The 16,423-nt window shown below is 46.7% G+C and overlaps 1 protein-coding gene and 1 long non-coding RNA gene across 5 annotated transcripts in view; both read right to left on the reverse strand.

Moving 5' to 3' along the window:
* The window catches only part of LOC149353384 (mediator of RNA polymerase II transcription subunit 10-like), a 26,138-nt gene extending 12,198 nt beyond the window's left edge, over positions 1–13,940 (reverse strand). For 3 of the 4 annotated variants that reach the window (XR_016290967.1, XM_089582523.1, XM_089582524.1), the window contains exons 1-4: positions 13,692–13,940; positions 13,359–13,442; positions 13,171–13,273; positions 10,691–10,818 (exon numbers count right to left, since the gene is read on the reverse strand). Coding sequence is in view for 3 of the 4 variants with exons in the window: in XM_089582523.1 (XP_089438649.1) it covers positions 10,720–10,818; positions 13,171–13,273; positions 13,359–13,442; positions 13,692–13,813 (408 nt within the window). In the remaining variant the exon portion in view is untranslated. Of the gene's footprint in view, positions 1–1,440; positions 10,819–13,170; positions 13,274–13,358; positions 13,443–13,691 lie in introns of those variants that run through there. The other variant, XM_089582522.1, reaches the window with a different exon arrangement.
* Positions 13,941–14,810: 870 nt separating this feature from the next.
* Positions 14,811–15,895, reverse strand: LOC149353385 (uncharacterized). Its single transcript, XR_016289579.1, has 2 exons — positions 15,566–15,895; positions 14,811–14,954 (listed from the first exon to the last, which is right to left on the reverse strand). It is a non-coding gene; the product is annotated as an uncharacterized LOC149353385 (long non-coding RNA).
* Between the last annotated feature and the right edge of the window lie 528 nt (positions 15,896–16,423).

A 16,423-nucleotide genomic window follows, 5' to 3' on the forward strand; every position in this document is an offset into this window, starting at 1 on the left:
TGCCATTTATTTTGCTTGATCTTTAATGCATCTGTCTCCATGTTCTACTGCCTTTTGCCTGCTTTTATCAGAGTGAAAAAAAAAAAGACCGAAGTACTTCTACATCTAGCATTTAATAGAACATTGAGACACTTGTGCTTTAATGTAGCCATGTTAGTTTGTTCACGTATATGCCAACTTGTACAACGAATTTTCTTCCAAAGGTATATAGTATGAATACAGCTACAGTAACCTTTTACTTGTGCATTTATGCAAGCCGCCTTTTTCTCAAGAAGTGGCGCCCTCTGGTGAGTGGCGAAAATTCATCTGCTACGGGTTGAAAACAAAAGCACGCAACAGATGCAGGCGTGATCCAGTTCCACAAAGAGCCAGCTGCGCCTGCGAAGTGGCAAGTGTGTGTGCTTGACAGGTGCCGCCATCTGTCGCATGCACCTGTCCCTAAAACGAACTGTGCATGCACTGCAAGAACTGAAGCAGCACGCATGCACGGAGCAGCGGTGTGAAAAGGGCGGAATCTGCTGGCAAGGTCCAGCTGCAAAAACTAAGCTGAAACATGAGTGCGCTGCACTCGCAGCATTTTAATGAAAGTCTGCAGCTTGAAGAAAATTATATCTGAAGACAAAAAAGATTACAGACCTAAAAATATTTTCTGCATATACTTGGTGCATTATTACAGCCTCAGCAACATTATAGCACAAGTATTAGAATATGATTGCAAAGCTACTTACGCACTGCAGATTTTATGCTAAGCTGTGCATCATTTCACGATGTTCCAGCCATTCCATGTTTCTAGCTGGTTAGAAATACTGCTATACCCACGGGTTCACATTGTTTGCCAAAACGAGCGCAGGTGCCCCAAGATTTTCTTGAGGTTGACTACCTCCGAATGACTGCCCCAAATAATCAGAAACCTTGGCAGAATGTTTTCAAGGGAACTGTACAAACTTGCATTAGATGCCAGTAAAACAGCTCGGCTAGCTTTGGCATGGTACTGTCAGGCATGAACTTCAATGCCTTTGTAACTGCACATTCTGCTGAAAACATCAGGGGAACTGCCTTTTCGACGATCGAAACCTTCCCATGTTTGTTCTCGACTAGGAGCAGTGTAAGATGATACGGACTCTGCCACAGATTGTTAGCTGACAGCTAATGAAGTTGAGGATGACCTCACAAGGCTACTTGCCGGGACTCTAGAAGGAGCAGAGAAAGCTTTGCCTCAGCTGGCTACAAGAGTTACACATCTGTGCGCAGACTTTGTAGAATAGAGTTCAATTGTTACATCCCAGCTCTGTTTTACACTCAATATCTAAACTTTTACCACATCACACGTACATTTAAGTTGCATATCTAAGGGTGTCAGGCTTTCTAGTTGTGCACCTGAACAATTAGTGCACCACTGAACATGCCCAGGTAGTGGAAACTGCATCACAACAGTGTGGATCCCAGAAAAACCCATTTTTATTGCTGCATTCAGAGCATCTACATGAAAATGGTACAAATGGTCTTATTCCTTGCACCGAAATCACAAGTCTCACAGCTGCAATGAGCAACACAGACAATTCAACAACCTTTGTTTTTCTTCAGATCAAATGTAGGGCAACTGGTCACATGACTTCACAAAGCCATATAAAAAACAGATCAGGTTATTTTGTTAGTACATATCAAGTATTTGTTGAAGGGCTGGAATTTTACCATAGTTATCATAGCTGGAACAAATTTGCATTTATAAAATTTCAGTGGTCACACATGTAGACTTCCACAGATACATGTTGGGGGTGCAAAATTAGTTTTAAGATAACATCTCAAATATAAAAATGACATTTGGCTCCCAAAGGCTGATGAATAAAATTCATTACAGCTTGAAATTTATTGACGTGGCACTGTCCACTACAGCCTTCTTTCGTCCATTTTTTTTTTTTTTTGCCTGGAGCACCTTAAAGGGGCCACAACAGTCTATTTAAGCACATACCCTGCTTATTGCATATAATTCCCAACGCGTTAAACTACAATTATCCGAAGTGTCAGTTGATTCTGTGCGGTAGATATTTTTAAAACGAATTTTTTTTCGTTTCTCTTGCGAGCTCCTCGCTGGTCTGGCAGCCTCTGATTGCTGATGTCACAAGGGCATACCCGCCGCGCGTCGTCTGCTGCGCGCTGTTCGCTGCGTTAAGGTGCTTGCTCGCACACCGTGGATGGCGGTTGCTCAAAAAGTTTTTATTGCGAAAGCAATACTACTTGCACTTTCAAGCCTTCGCGTGACCCGGCCGCAGTTGCATTTTACCTTTAGCGGAGTGAATATGGGTGACCAACTCGCTCCTTCAGATAGCCCGGCTGCAGTTACACTGCACCGCGCACCTGTGGCGCTACTGCCACTGTGACGTCATACCAGCTGTAGATTATGGGCGACCAACTCGCTCCTTCAGAGAGCCCGGCTGCAGTTACGGTGTGTGTTTGGCGCGCTGCGCACCTGTGGCGCTACTGTCGCTGTGACGTCATACCAGCTGTAGATTATGTTTTCTTTCTCTTAGTCACAACAACATAAAAAACAATATAAAAATTCTCTGCCTCTCCCGTAACCGAGAGTAGAGTAAGCATGAAATGTTTACGGGCCTAATGTCATCTCGGTGGACACCCGAACCGCACCTTACAGGAAGGAAGGAACGCCACCACCCGTTCGGCGCGATGCCTTGCCCTTTGAACGCAGCGCTTCTCCCCCGGGCCCCTGTGCGCCTGAGCGGCTTTGCTTCGATGCGCGAAGCCCATAAGAGATCACGTATGACAACGAAGTGTATCGTGGCATTTATGTGCTTTTTGCACGCGTTATTAGAAATCGGAAATTATAATTCCGTGCATTATCAAACGCACAGCGACTGATATCTTGATAAACATTGAGAAGGCACTGGCAGCAGTTATTTTTTGTGACTCCTTTGGAGACCAACCGGCGCTTGCATGCCGGTCGCGTAGGACGGCTTAGAGAGTCTCGTTAAATCTCGTTAAGTCTCGTACGGTGCCCGGATGTTCTCGTTTCAGAGCCCGGATGACTGGAATTCAGTGCCCGGATGACTGGAATTCAGTGCCCGGATGAGTGGATTTCAGTGCCCGGATGAGTGGATTTCAGTGCCCGGATGAGTGGATTTCAGTGCCCGGATGATGGCTCTCGGTCTCGGCGTGACGTCACCACACTGTCGACAACGGGGGCTAAAAGCATTTCATGCTTAAAAAATCACCGAAGACGCGTTGAGTCGTCGCGCAGCGGTGGCCAGTAGCCACGCGTGACCTATAGACGCGGCGCACTGCGTTCCTTCAGTTGGAGGTGCTGCGCTTTTGCTTTTGCAACCTACCAGGCTTAACCAAAGCTAAGCCCCCGGCAATTTTTTTTTTCTTTTAGCTTAGCGAAATAAAATGCATTCTCCGTATTTTCTTTTCGGAAGCCTTCAGCTAGTACGCAAGCTTAGTGATCCTTGGGAAAGCGGAAGCTTGCTCGTGGAGCCTGTTTTCTGATTACTGAGGAAACAAATCGGTGCACCCCTGCTTTATTATTTACACTTAGAAGCAGTGAAGTGCTCCCGTATGTGAAAAACGGCACGTGCCATGCATGCCTTCACCAATGTGCGCCGTGCACGGCGTAGCGATCTGTTGCTGGCTGTTCTTGCCCGCAGTTAGTTGGCTCGATAAATAAATTCAAATTATCATAAGGTGGCACTAGAGTAAGCTTGCGGCACGAAAGGAGCCGAGAAAAGTGCCGAATGAAACTGCCTCCCCGCTGCATGTGTGTGTGTTTAAGTCGAACATACATTTATTTCTGCTCGTAGAACTCTTTTGCAGAACCAAGCCGATAGCAGAAGCCAACACGACTCTAATGTTTCATTGCCCGCACCGACGAATAGTCGCCGCCACTAAATGAGTGCTTCAAGATAATAGTGCATAATTCAGCTTTTACTCTGTGTGCACTAAGTCCGCCAGGAATGCGACGATTACTACTATCTGCAGCCCCGCGCTGAGGTTGCTTACATAGCTGTGCTCAAGCAGTACTGATCGTTTGCTTGGCATGACGCAAGGTGGGCTCTCCATATCTTAAATATTATCGGCTCTTGCTTAGAAAATGTAGTTTGACTCGTTTACGCACTATGATAACACTGCATTAAGACCCGATGCTGCTATCGCCTGCTTGGAAAACGCTTCGCGCACGTACAGCGCCTCTTGCTAATTGTATCTGCTTCCTCCGATGTCACCAATACTTGATTTTAAATCGCTTTACCTGAAAATACGTTTGGGCATCACTGGCATTAATGAAAACAGCCAAATTTGTTGTCCACAGTCAACGCCGACGACTGCTGCCTGCTGCCGACCTTCAACACACATGCTCTGCAGACCGGGTCACATTGGCACTTCACCCTTACTGTATACGGGCGTCCTGCGCTGTGGGCAATCGTCGCTTTGAAGTCACTGTAGCCAAAAATACGCTCGAAGGCTATATTTGTATGCGCTAAGAGCTGTGAATTCACTCTCCGCAATCGCTGAAATCGCACACGAATCCTGCGGACTCGCTAGGCCTCGTCACAAAAGGGGCAAGGGGCTGGCGGTCTGCCATCCATCGAAATTTAAGAACCTGGCACAAGTTCACCGAAGCTCACTGTTTACACTAATACGATACGCAGCCGTTGGTTGTGCTGGCGTCGTTGTCGGTTCCAGCATGACATACCGGTGCGTCAGCGACAGCATCTGCATACCGACAAGCCCAGCAACCGTCGATCGACGTCACATCGGCCTAGTGTGACTGGACTTTACCGGAAAACTACATTACTGTCATCGCTTTTGCGGCACTAGTCACTCATATATGAGGGATGGCTGCTACTGCAATTGCCCGCAAAAGTACACGGGACAAGAGAGCTCGCTACGCGCATAGCAGCAACGATAGCAGACGACATTGCTCCGTGTATGCCCTAGTGACGTCACGAGAGCATTCAATATGGCGGTCGCTGCCAGTAGGAGGAGTTTCCTGGTCTCAATTTCGATCGTAATTTTTCGAACATACGGTGCGCCCTGTGCACCCAAATTTGGAAACTGAATCAGAGGTTCTTGTATTCATGGCTGAAGTACAAAACTGCAATATGAAAACGACCCTGTCGTGGCCCCTTTAATATTATGAATTCATAATAGAATACTTGAAAGGGTACAACAGGATAAAAAGTACATCAATAAATCACACTGTAAGCACATCGTAGTTGGTAAATTTGAAGCTCACTGCCATATTGGCTAGAAGCCAAATTTCCTTTTTCTTGTGCACACTTATGATGACATGGCAGATGTAAGTTCTACTTCTAAAGTGACAGCAAAACTAAGATGCTGCCTTTCTGCATAAAGGCCCAAATACTTTTAGAAAATGCCATGAAGCAGCAAATTAAATGTTCTGTCATTTGCATACATAACTAATTTGTGTGGAACAAGCACCATTTTTGCAGGCATGATTGCAGATGCTATATCCCAGGCAAATGTGCCAGAAGGCAAACTTCTTGACATAATAATTACGGTCACAGCCAGTACACTATGTTTACATGCGACATTTAACCATATCCTGCATGCATCAATAAACGGGCAGTGATGACGTGAGACATTCCGCATTTACCTTTGAATCTGGTTACAAACCACATCACACTACTGGCAGCTTGTTTAAATGTGCCACTAGGATTACTTCAGCTGTACTAGAAAAATTCTGAGGGAACTTAAGTCTGCTAACGTCGGGAAATGCGAAAGCATGTGTTTTGAGGACAGGAAAGGTTCTTGAGGAAAGGAAAGGGCTCAGTAGCTCTCAAACCTTCACATCTCAGTGGACACATACACCACGCCTTAAAGCATGCAACTGAAGGTACATATGCTATCGGTCCGAACCCCTGTCACAAGCTAGCCTCCAACTGGACTAAAACGTATAAGCTATATGCAAAGAGAAATGCTATGACACCACTCGGAATGCTGTACGACAAACGGTTGCTCAAAATTTTGGTGAATGGATTCGGGAATACTGCCACCACATTGCGGTCAACCAGTGATGACATCACTGGGATTTCGTCTGCACATGCAATATCTGTCGCTCAAACCAGCGACATCGCTTCAGCTGATGCGGTTTTGCGCTGCGCGTCTCTTTCCATGATTTCTGCTGTCTGCACGTGGCAGCGATTGTGACTCAGCTCGGGTGTGTTGTCAACACTGTCTAAATTTTGCGCCATCCTCTCACATGATTTTGGTGTGACATCAATTAGCACTAATTATGTTAGTGAGCAGTAATTTAACATTAATTAGTACTAATTATGTTACTTAGCATTATATCGACATGACGTCATCATTCTTCATCATCACGTACTATGCCTCATGACTAGGGGCTGGATATAAATGCCTAAACGGGGGAATTTTGCACTTGCCTGCCTTTCTGTCGTTTTTCAGGAAATACTACCTATTTAACCGCAACTGTTGCCTATAAATGCCTGAAGCCGGCATTTCGGTCCTCGGAGCCATTTTTCAAAGTTGAGACATCTAAGTAAGGTGAAAGGCGTGCGCCGATGCACTCACAATACGCGCGGGTCTCACCAAGCGTTCTTCTCCAAGTGTAACTGGCGCAACCAATGAGGTTATACAACCTCCTCAAGTGTAACCTGATACCCGCACCGGCACCGTCCAGACGGGGACCATCGCCTCAACGCGCTCAGTCTAGCCGGGGACCGTCGCTTCAATCTGCGCAAGACTCGCACACTCGCGCGCTCACTGCTCGCTCAGTCTACTCTCGGCAGCCTACCCCTCCGCAGAGAATGGCCACTTCTTTGCCTGCCGCTTCCAGAACACGCGACTTGAGCGGGCTCGCAATCTTCGTCAGCGCTTTCCATTTCATTTCGTATTGACATGCCGAAAGAAAAGGCATCGAGAGGTGCTCATTGCAGGCAGTGGGTTTCACAGTTTGGAGATGTTTTTTCAACTGACAGAACTGTGCTTTTCTGCAGAGCGTGCGAAACTTCAGTATCAAGTGAGAAGCGATGCCATGTAACGCAACACATCACTACCAACAAGCACATCGCAAACGTGAAGCGAACGAAAGAGGGGACATCCCAGCTCCTGTTGTAAATGAAAGAAAAAATTACCGACGATTACGTTACTTCCTAATGCGAAATTTGAGCGTAGCAAATAAGCTGTTTCACCTTTTCGATAGTGAGTCAACCCCAGCTGCGGAGTTGGTTTCAGGGACAACGCCGCCGATGCCGACACAAACAATATGATACCCTCGCTTCCGCAGCGCTAAGAACCAGGTCTAGCCGTGGGAAGGTGGTCACGTATTCGTCGACGTGCCGGGGCCTACGTGAAATAACCGGCGCGTCGGCAACTGAAGAGCACCCTATCCGCCACACAAGAACAGGGGGGGGGGGGACCCTTTCCTCCTCTTTCTGCATGGCGGCGACGGTGTTCTATGCAGTCACGTTATCTTGACTCTCTAGCGGCGTCAGCGGCATCCAGCGGTATCAGTCGGTCGTTATCAGTCGGTCGCTGCTAGCGCTGGGGGGATGAAAGGGGGGCGGAGCTGGTTACGAGGCCGACGCCGACAACGACGCGAAACCCAGGAACGGACGCCAAAGAGCTGCGCTCTAAAATTAGGAGTCACTTTGGCGACTAAAGTGGTGCAAGGCGAAAGCCTTAGTACAGCATTCTGTCACGAATGTGGTTGTGAATGATGAATCAAGTGCTGCCAGCGAATGACGCGTCCATTGGCTGTCTGCGTGTGTTACTGATGTGTGGTTAACATGTTAAGCTTCGCCTGTAAGAGTGGAACGCGACAGCGTCTTGCAACGCTGCCAGGGAGTCCACAGAACGCCATCGCCAATTCGGCTGTACGCCTTGCTGGACGGTAAATTTATTTTTTGAGGAAAGGAAATGTATCTCTCTCGCATATCTGGGTGGACACCTGCACCTCGCCGTAAGGGAAAGGGGGAAGATGGGAGTGAACGAAGACGCCGTATTAGCTAGACGCGCCTTTGTTCATTCCAAACCATTCAGCTGGCATTACGGAGTGGCTAGCGTGCTCGTATCGCACTCCGGAGACCCTGGTTCGATTCCCCAACTCGACCAATTTCGTTCTCGGTTTTATTGATTTATGCGGTCTAACTAGAAAGGTTAATTAGACTATTTCATATTTATATTATTGTATTTCTATCCATCGTGTTCTGTCATTAACCTGTCAATTGTTGGAACTGTCTAGGATGTTCGACACAACGTATATGAAACGAGCAACGTCTTACTGAGTGGGGAAGTGCGTGGTGGTGGAGGGAACGCGGCCTCGTACTTATCTGTTTTTTTCAGCAGCGTCTCCTTCCGCGGACGCTGTTGTCGCTGCGGCGCGCGTCTTTCTTTCTTTTCTTTTCTTCTGACCTCTTCATTCTCCTCTATATTAATTAGGCTAATTGATTAATTAAGCAATTAACTAAACTCAGTCCAACTTAGTTGCAGCATCACTATACGATCCCTTTGATTGGTTGCATGGTTACTAGCCAAAGTACAATTGGCCCCATTTGAAATTCGCGCACTGTGACGTCACGAGCATTTCGACCAATTGAAAAGTGCGACATTGGGGGCGGAGCTGGTTACGAGGCCGACGCCGACGACGACGCGAAACCCAGGAATGGACGCCAAAGAGCTGCGCTCTAAAAGAAAAACCAGTCACAAAAGACGAGGGACAAGAGGAGTGTACACGCCACAATGACTGGACTAACAACTGAAGTTTATAAGAAAATACATAGTCCCAGCTTGGGCAGCAGAGCATGCGCAAAAGCAGCATCACAAATCACAGAGCGAAAGAGACAAGAAATCTCATCTAACGTGATCGACCTAAAAAAGCAAATTCTTTTTAGAGTAAGCGCACTGAGCTTGTGCTAATACAACCATGGCCTGACAAGCCCATATGATACGCTTCCAAGATTTCTCGCTCTTGTTTTCCCTTGCCTCTACCAAGAATCGTGACATTGCTGAACAAAGGATAACAGCCACATTCATTGCAATGGCGAGGCAAGTTTGCACCGCCATCGGACCCCAGGGAGGAGTGGTGCTCACGCAGCCGGTCATTAATACACCGACCAGTTTGGCTTATGTATACTCTCTCGCATGTGAGGGGGAACTTGTACACCACCTGTGCAAACGTGGCTCCTTTCCCTGCCTCAAGAAATGCACGAGCACAGTCCCGACAGCTTGCAAGGAGCAGAAAACACCACACTCACTCCCTGCTCGGCCGCAACTTTTTTGATGTTATGGCTCACTTTATGCACGTAGGGCATGACCTCGAATTTCTTGCCTTCAGTTGCCCCAACGTCAGCCCGCTTCGTGCGTCCTTTCTTAAGGTTCTGAAGCAGCGATTCAGCCACTGCCTTCAAAAGGGGTTTAGGGAACCCCGCGGCTTCCAAACCTTTGCATTGATTGTCGAAGCTGCTTTTGATAGCGTGGTGAGAGCTTTTTTAGAGTGCATTGTGGAAACAGTTCATCACAATCCCTCTCTTCACAATCTTAGAGTGTGCAGAACCGAAAGGTAACAAAGCTTTCTTGCTTCTAGGCAAAAACATCCAGCATAAATGGCCATCGTCAAGGAATGTTAGTTTCAGTTCTAGGAACCAGTGATGACATCACTAGGATTTCGTCTGCACATGCAATATCTGTCGCTCAAACCAGCGTCATCGCTTCAGCTGATGCGGTTTAGCGCCGCGCGTATCTTTCCATGATTTCTGCTGTCTGCACGTGGCAGCGATTGTGACTCAGCTCGGGTGTGTTGTCAACACTGTCTAAATTTTGCGCCATCCTCTCACATGATTTTGGTGTGACATCAATTAGCACTAATTATGTTAGTGAGCAGTAATTTAACATCAATTAGTGCTAATTATGTTAATTAGCAGTATAACAATGTGGCGGCATCATTCTTCATCACCACATACTATGTCTCATGATGCCATATGACCAATGACGCCACATACCTAGTGACATCACAGGGGACCAACTTCCAGCGTCAACATGACGATATAATGCTTTCACATTAATAACCCAGTGGCACATTTTAACCGACAAAGCCTACAAAAGAATGCATGCTTCATTAACACTTCAAGTACAAAATAAGAGCACAACTTGTTCACAGCACTGGTCAGAAACATAATAAAGTGACAAGGCATAGCATGATTGATCAACTAAATTTGCTTTCTGCCATCACTCACGATTGAGAAACCCATGATGTCTGCCTTTACAACAGAATGGGATAATCTGTCGGGCTAGTTGGTATTGCATTGTTTTTTTTTTTTCAGCAGCGTGTAGCAAGACGAAAAAACAAGGTGGCATCGTGTTACGTCCTTGTCTTGCTGCGCTGCTGAAAAAAAGCCTGATAATAGAACTCGCAGACCTTAAAGCAAGCATAATAAATTCTGAGCCAGAATTTAACTGCTTTGATTAAAGGCATTTCAACTACTGCCAGTCCCACTGCAAGTCGCCTCCACTCAACTTATTCTCGTTTCCACAACCATCCGACACTTTCTATCCAAAGAAATCACTGGAAATGCTGACACACAAACAGTAATTCCTCCACAGCAGCTGCAGGAGCAATAGCCCAGCATGCAAGGACACGTCGAAGTTCTGCCGACTGCAGCGGCAGCAATTGTTCATAATTGATAATACGTTTGTCTACCTGTACAGTCCATAGTACAGATGATGCCTTTAAGTGGCAGGTCGTTCATCACCCCTTATGGCCCTATATTTTGCCATTTCTGTTGGGAACACCTTGCTTAGTTCCAGAAGAAGCAGGGCCTTGAACCTCTGAAAAGCAAAGGAATCAACGAGCATGTCATCAACCACAGCCCCGTAAAAAAACACAAAAGTAATTGAAACTGCAGAATGCTATATGATGGTACAGGGCATGGTAGAATTCCATAACGGATGTGGAGATGCACCAAGTATCCACCTAGACCAATATTCCTGATAAGCCCTGACACAGCTGTAAATTTGTAACCACCTTTTGCACTAAGAAGGCAAGCTATATATCATGCAACAGCTCAGTGGCATACATCCATGCTAATCTCAGGGGGGGTACATGCTCTCCAGCTTCCCCCTCCTCATGTGGATGCTTTCTGGAGGGGGGGGGGGGGGAGTCTATACTCTACTAAGCTATACTAAGAAAGTGCTTTAGAACTAAAAACAAGGGCACCTTCATTTCACGTAGCTCGAAGTCTTTGAAGGGTTGCGCAGAACAGTGCCTAGGCTAAAAAAAACATTGGGTTCAATCTGGGTTTCCAAATGGACATTCCAATTGGAAAGCCCAATTGGGTGTAATCGTTTTTTGTCGCCTAGGTACCGACAGCGTTTTGAACATACGGAACACCACAGGCCTTGTGGAATGGTGCCTCTTTAATGTCCTACAATAATATACTGACACTTCAGAGGCACACTGTTACTAAGGCGGAAACTTGGTTTGGGTTTGGTTTGGTTTATGGGGTTTAACGTCCCAAAGCGACTGAGGCTATGAGAGACGCCGTAGTGAAGGGCTCCGGAAATTTCGACCACCTGGGGTTCTTTAGCGTGCACTGACATCGCACAGTACACGGGCCTCTAGAATTTCTCCTCCAAAGAAATTCCAGCCGCCGCGGCCGGGATCGAACCCGCGTCTTTCGGGTCAGCAGCCGAGCACCATAACCGCTGAGCCACCGCGGCGGCCGGAAACTTGGGCTAGTTGGAAAGCGTTGGACAGTGGCATGTCAACTGAAAGCATTTTAAACCTTGTTTCATTTTACCTGTCGTCGACTGTCATAAAGCATGAAGGTGCAGAATATGTACAGAAGGATGGCCTATGCATTGGGTCCCGCACCGCCTCCGTTCTTAGTTCTTTTTAGCATACATTGACCAACACATTGACGCGCGGATCAACACTGACAAAGTTAAACGCATTTTTAGATATGTTGATGACTACCTTGTAGTAATGAATCTAACACAGTCTGACAAACCAAACGATGTGGTGAAAAATATGCTCAATGTTCTTAATTCTTGTAGCCGGGGTCTAACCTTTACAACAGAAATCCCAAACGACGATAGGCTACAGTTCCTTGATATATGCATTAGGTTTGAAAAGGCACATGTTTGCTGGATGTATCAGCCGAGGACAAAAGAAAGAAATTCTCAGTTATCAATCGGCGCACTCTAAACTTGTGAAAAGGGGTATTGCCATGAATTCCTTCCGCACTGCTCTCCATAAGTCGTGCGAGCATTGCATCACCAAAAGTGTGACACTGCAAAAGCTTCACTCAGAGAACGCCAGGTTTCCAGAGGAAACTCTGACATCTGTTGTGGAAAAGCTGCAGAAAGAAGTGAGAATTGGTAGGCAACAAAACCGTGAAGATCCCCACCGACATACTCAAATTGTGGCTATGCCGTAAGTGCACAATATGCGCACAGTCTAAAAAAGGTGGCGAAAAAGTGTGGCATCGATCTTGTATTGACTGCCCCGAAGAAACCTGCGCACTTGTGCCCGCTCACGAACGGCGAGGTAAGGAAGCCAGTGTGCACTACGAACCACCAAAACAAGTTTGTGCCATGCAAAATCGGTGTTGTCTATAAAATCCCGTTAACTTGTGGCAAGGCTTATATTGGGCAATCAGGACGATGCATAAATGAACAGCTGAGAGAGCACCGCTTGGCAACGGAATCCATATAGGCGGGGGGGGGGGGGGGGGGGGAATCTCGCAGCGCACTGCAATCGCTGTTTTATCGAATGATACCCTGGCGACCCTGACCCTGTACCTTGCACACCAATCTTTCAAGAAACAAGCATTCTAGGTACAATAAAAACGCAATTGGAACGTGAAATTTTCGAAGCTATGTGCACTGATAAAGAAGGTTCGAAATGCGTCAGCACCCCGTCTGTCAATCTATCAAAAAAAGAAATGTTCCTGAAGCGTGGCGTCGCTACTGCGCGCGTGCGAGTATCAGCATTTTTGAGATGTCTTAAACTGATTGTTTCTCGAATAAACGGGAGTTGAAGAAAACTAGCGTCTGTCCTGTGTATTTGTGTTCTTTGGCTTGTGTGTTCACTAAGCGCTAGCAAAATGATTTCGCACACTGTTACGCCGACGCCGTCATTTTTTTTTTTCTTTTAACAAGGTTTAACATTTTACTTACCCGATATGACTCTATCTTGCCTTTGACCTGCTCATTTTTCGTCAGTGCTTTTTCCATGCAGTCCTTAGTGAAGAGCTGCGGATTTCTCCCTTGGTCAATATAGCTGCAGGACAAGAAAAAGTGAACGTCAGTAAAGCTCGGCTCATTCCCCCATTTCATGTATGAAATCTGAACTCATGTTTTCTTACTCAAACACTTCCAATGGTACTTGAATGTCTTGGACCTGCGGCTTACATCTATCCACTTCTTGCATCAAGGTTACGATGTGATTTCTGAAACAAACAACCAAAAAAACTGTCATTTACGCTTGCTGCGAAGGCAGATGTTCCATCCGACTAACGTGAGGTGTCGGGCGCATTTTGTTGTTGTTGGTGGCTATCAATCAAAACAACAATGAAAAAAAAAAATGTTGCCAGACGCCGCCACTGATTTCGAAACCTGAAGCACCTGAGCTGCGGCGGAAATAGAAAGACAAGGAGAGGACAGGGAGAGGGAAAGCGATAGTAAGAAAGGCAACTTACATTTTTTGGTTCAAAGTGGTTTGCCCTTGTGGCTGAAAGTCACTGACAATTATTCCTAGTTGCCGAACGTTTTCGATGAACATTTCTAAATTCGTTTCAAGAGCTTCAAGAGGGGACGACATCGTGAAGGTATGTACGACATACAACGCAGCACAGACGCTACACGAACGCTGCACGAACGCTCCACGAACGCGACTGCCGACGGAATCGGCCGTTCTGCCGTTCTCTCGCGTTCGGCTGTGGATAGGAATGGATAGTTCTTTGCTCAATACGGCTTTAAAGGTGGCTGCGTGGTTCAGTCTAATAATAATAATAATATTAATAATAATAATATTGAGGAAAGGAAACAGCGCAGTATATCTGTCATCTCGGTGGACACCCGAAACATCTCGGTGGACACCCGAAACGCCCCGTAAGGGAAGGGAGGAAGGTGGGAGTTGGTGAGAGCGAAAGAGGAAAGAGAGAAAGAAGTGGATCGCGCAGCACACAGGTACAGGCGCCTTTGCGTTTCGCCTCCATCACCGCGATGCGAGTGCTAGCCAGTGTGGTGTGTGTGGTGTGTGTGTGTGCAGACATCACCCGAGAAACTCATTGTATTATGCCATCATCAGCCTACATTCGCACTTTCCTTTTCCTCCTCTTCCCTTTCCCCTGTGTGGAGTAGCAGGCCAGGGCCATGTTACCACCGGCCGACCTCTCCACCTTTCCCTCATTAAAATTCCTTTCTCTCTCTCTCCTCCATAGAAACGCGGCCGCCGCGGTCGGGTTCAAAATCGGGTGCTCCTATCTAAAAACGTTGATGCAGTTCTTTCCTTCCTCGGGGGGAGTTGTATCTGTCGTCGCTTCGGCGAGCGCGGCTTCGGCCGCTTCCCAAGCAACCACCGATATCCTTCGGACGGCCGACAGAGGTCTATTTCGGATGTTCTGTACGTCCGCTGAACATCCGCAAACAGCCGGCAGACGTCCGTCGGCCGTCCGAAAGGTGGCCAAAGGTATACGGTTCGCCCGCCGACGGACGTCCAGTTGAGTACGTCCATTGGCGGATCTTTCTCGAATATTCGCATATATGGTGCATGCGTGCTTTTTTCACTCCGCGCAATGCAATAAAACCAAAAACAATTTGATGCATAGCACGCATATTTTATTGTGGTTGATGATACATCAGCAGAGCAATGGGTTACATTGGGAAAATTTCTTAAATGTGACTCTTCAAATGTGGCAAGCTTGGGACACACATCCGTAATCTTCCCACCCACAGGATTTCTGAAATAAAAAAGAACGCGGCAAACATCAGTCATGTGAAACAAATGGCACAATGCAGTAGCCCAAGTAAAAACATTGGAACCAATTAACAGAAGTGTTTAATGCTGCAAGCATAACAGACAATGCACTTTAACACCTCAATAAGTATAAGGCAATAACAGCTCTCACTTTTCACACCATATTTGACAATATATCTGTTCTTTATTTATTTTCATGAGCCTTAGGGCACTAACCTGCGCAGCACTGTACGCGACTGTGCACAGAAAGCCGCAAAGCTTCCGTTGCGAACCACTGCGACCTCACGTGCTTCTATGGTCTGCCTTTCGCGCGTTGTCACTCTATATAGGCACAGTGAACATAGCGATGCCTTAAAAATTAACAAGATGCGAAAACACTCCGTCCCGCAACTTTGAAGAGGAGTGGGAATTAGTCACGCGAGTTGAGGGCTCCCGCAGCTGTGTGATGTAGGCTCCCGAAAGTGTGAGAACAGCACACACTTGGGGAAGCCATCTCCTCGCGCTTACTGCTCCCACTGTCCTGTGAACGAATGTTATATGAGCATGCTGCATTGTTCTAGAAGCAAAGTTCCAAGAAGTGTACTGGATACATACCTTCGTAGGAAATCACATGTGCAACACCAAGGTCGACGCAGTACGGGATTCCGGTGTTCCAGAAGAGCTTCAGGCGCTTCCCGTATCTTTCGAATTGCTTAAGTTACATACAACTTTCGTCCACAGACCGAACAAAGCCACATTTTATAATAACAGAGCTATAAAGATCTGCGCGACAACTTCACTATATACGCGACATATCAACAACAGCGCTACGGAGCCGTACTGATGGATTGGATTGGTCTGACCGCGAACTGACATCTATGATGATGGTGATAGCAGAATGCACGGGAGTTTTGATGCTTACGAATGGTTTCAATGGCAAGTTTAGCTAGCAAAAAAGTGGACATATCGCGCAACTCCTCTAATTTGGAGAAGTTTTATAAATATAAAACTAGTCATTGAGTTCTTGCAAAATTCTGCAACACCTGCTTCTCCTCTTAGATAAATTTAGCTCGTTGGCGGCTCTTGCATTGCAGGTAGGAGTGGAATCGTACCAATTTACAAACGTCTTCGCGTCAAACCCTCCAACTGATGCAAATAAAACAGTATACATACACGAAAGGCTCGAATTTTCTGTGAAATAAAAAACGTCCATACTCATGGCCTGGGAAGATACTTGACCTTACATCCTTCGGACGTCCACCTCGTCTCTCATGCGGATATAAAAAAGTGGACACTGTCCGTACGTCCGGCGGATGTACGAATACGGATATCCGAAATCGGATTGTGTTCGTACGTCCGATGGACGTACGATCTCGGCAAAGGACGTTCGGATCTAGCTCGTACGTCCGACGGATATCTGTGGTTGCTTGGGTTATCTGTTTTTTCAGCAGCGTCCGCTCCGGCGGACGCAGT

This window comes from Amblyomma mixtum, chromosome 3 (genome assembly GCF_055824585.1).
Source record: "Amblyomma mixtum isolate Tamu chromosome 3, ASM5582458v1, whole genome shotgun sequence".
Lineage (NCBI taxonomy): Eukaryota > Metazoa > Arthropoda > Arachnida > Ixodida > Ixodidae > Amblyomma > Amblyomma mixtum.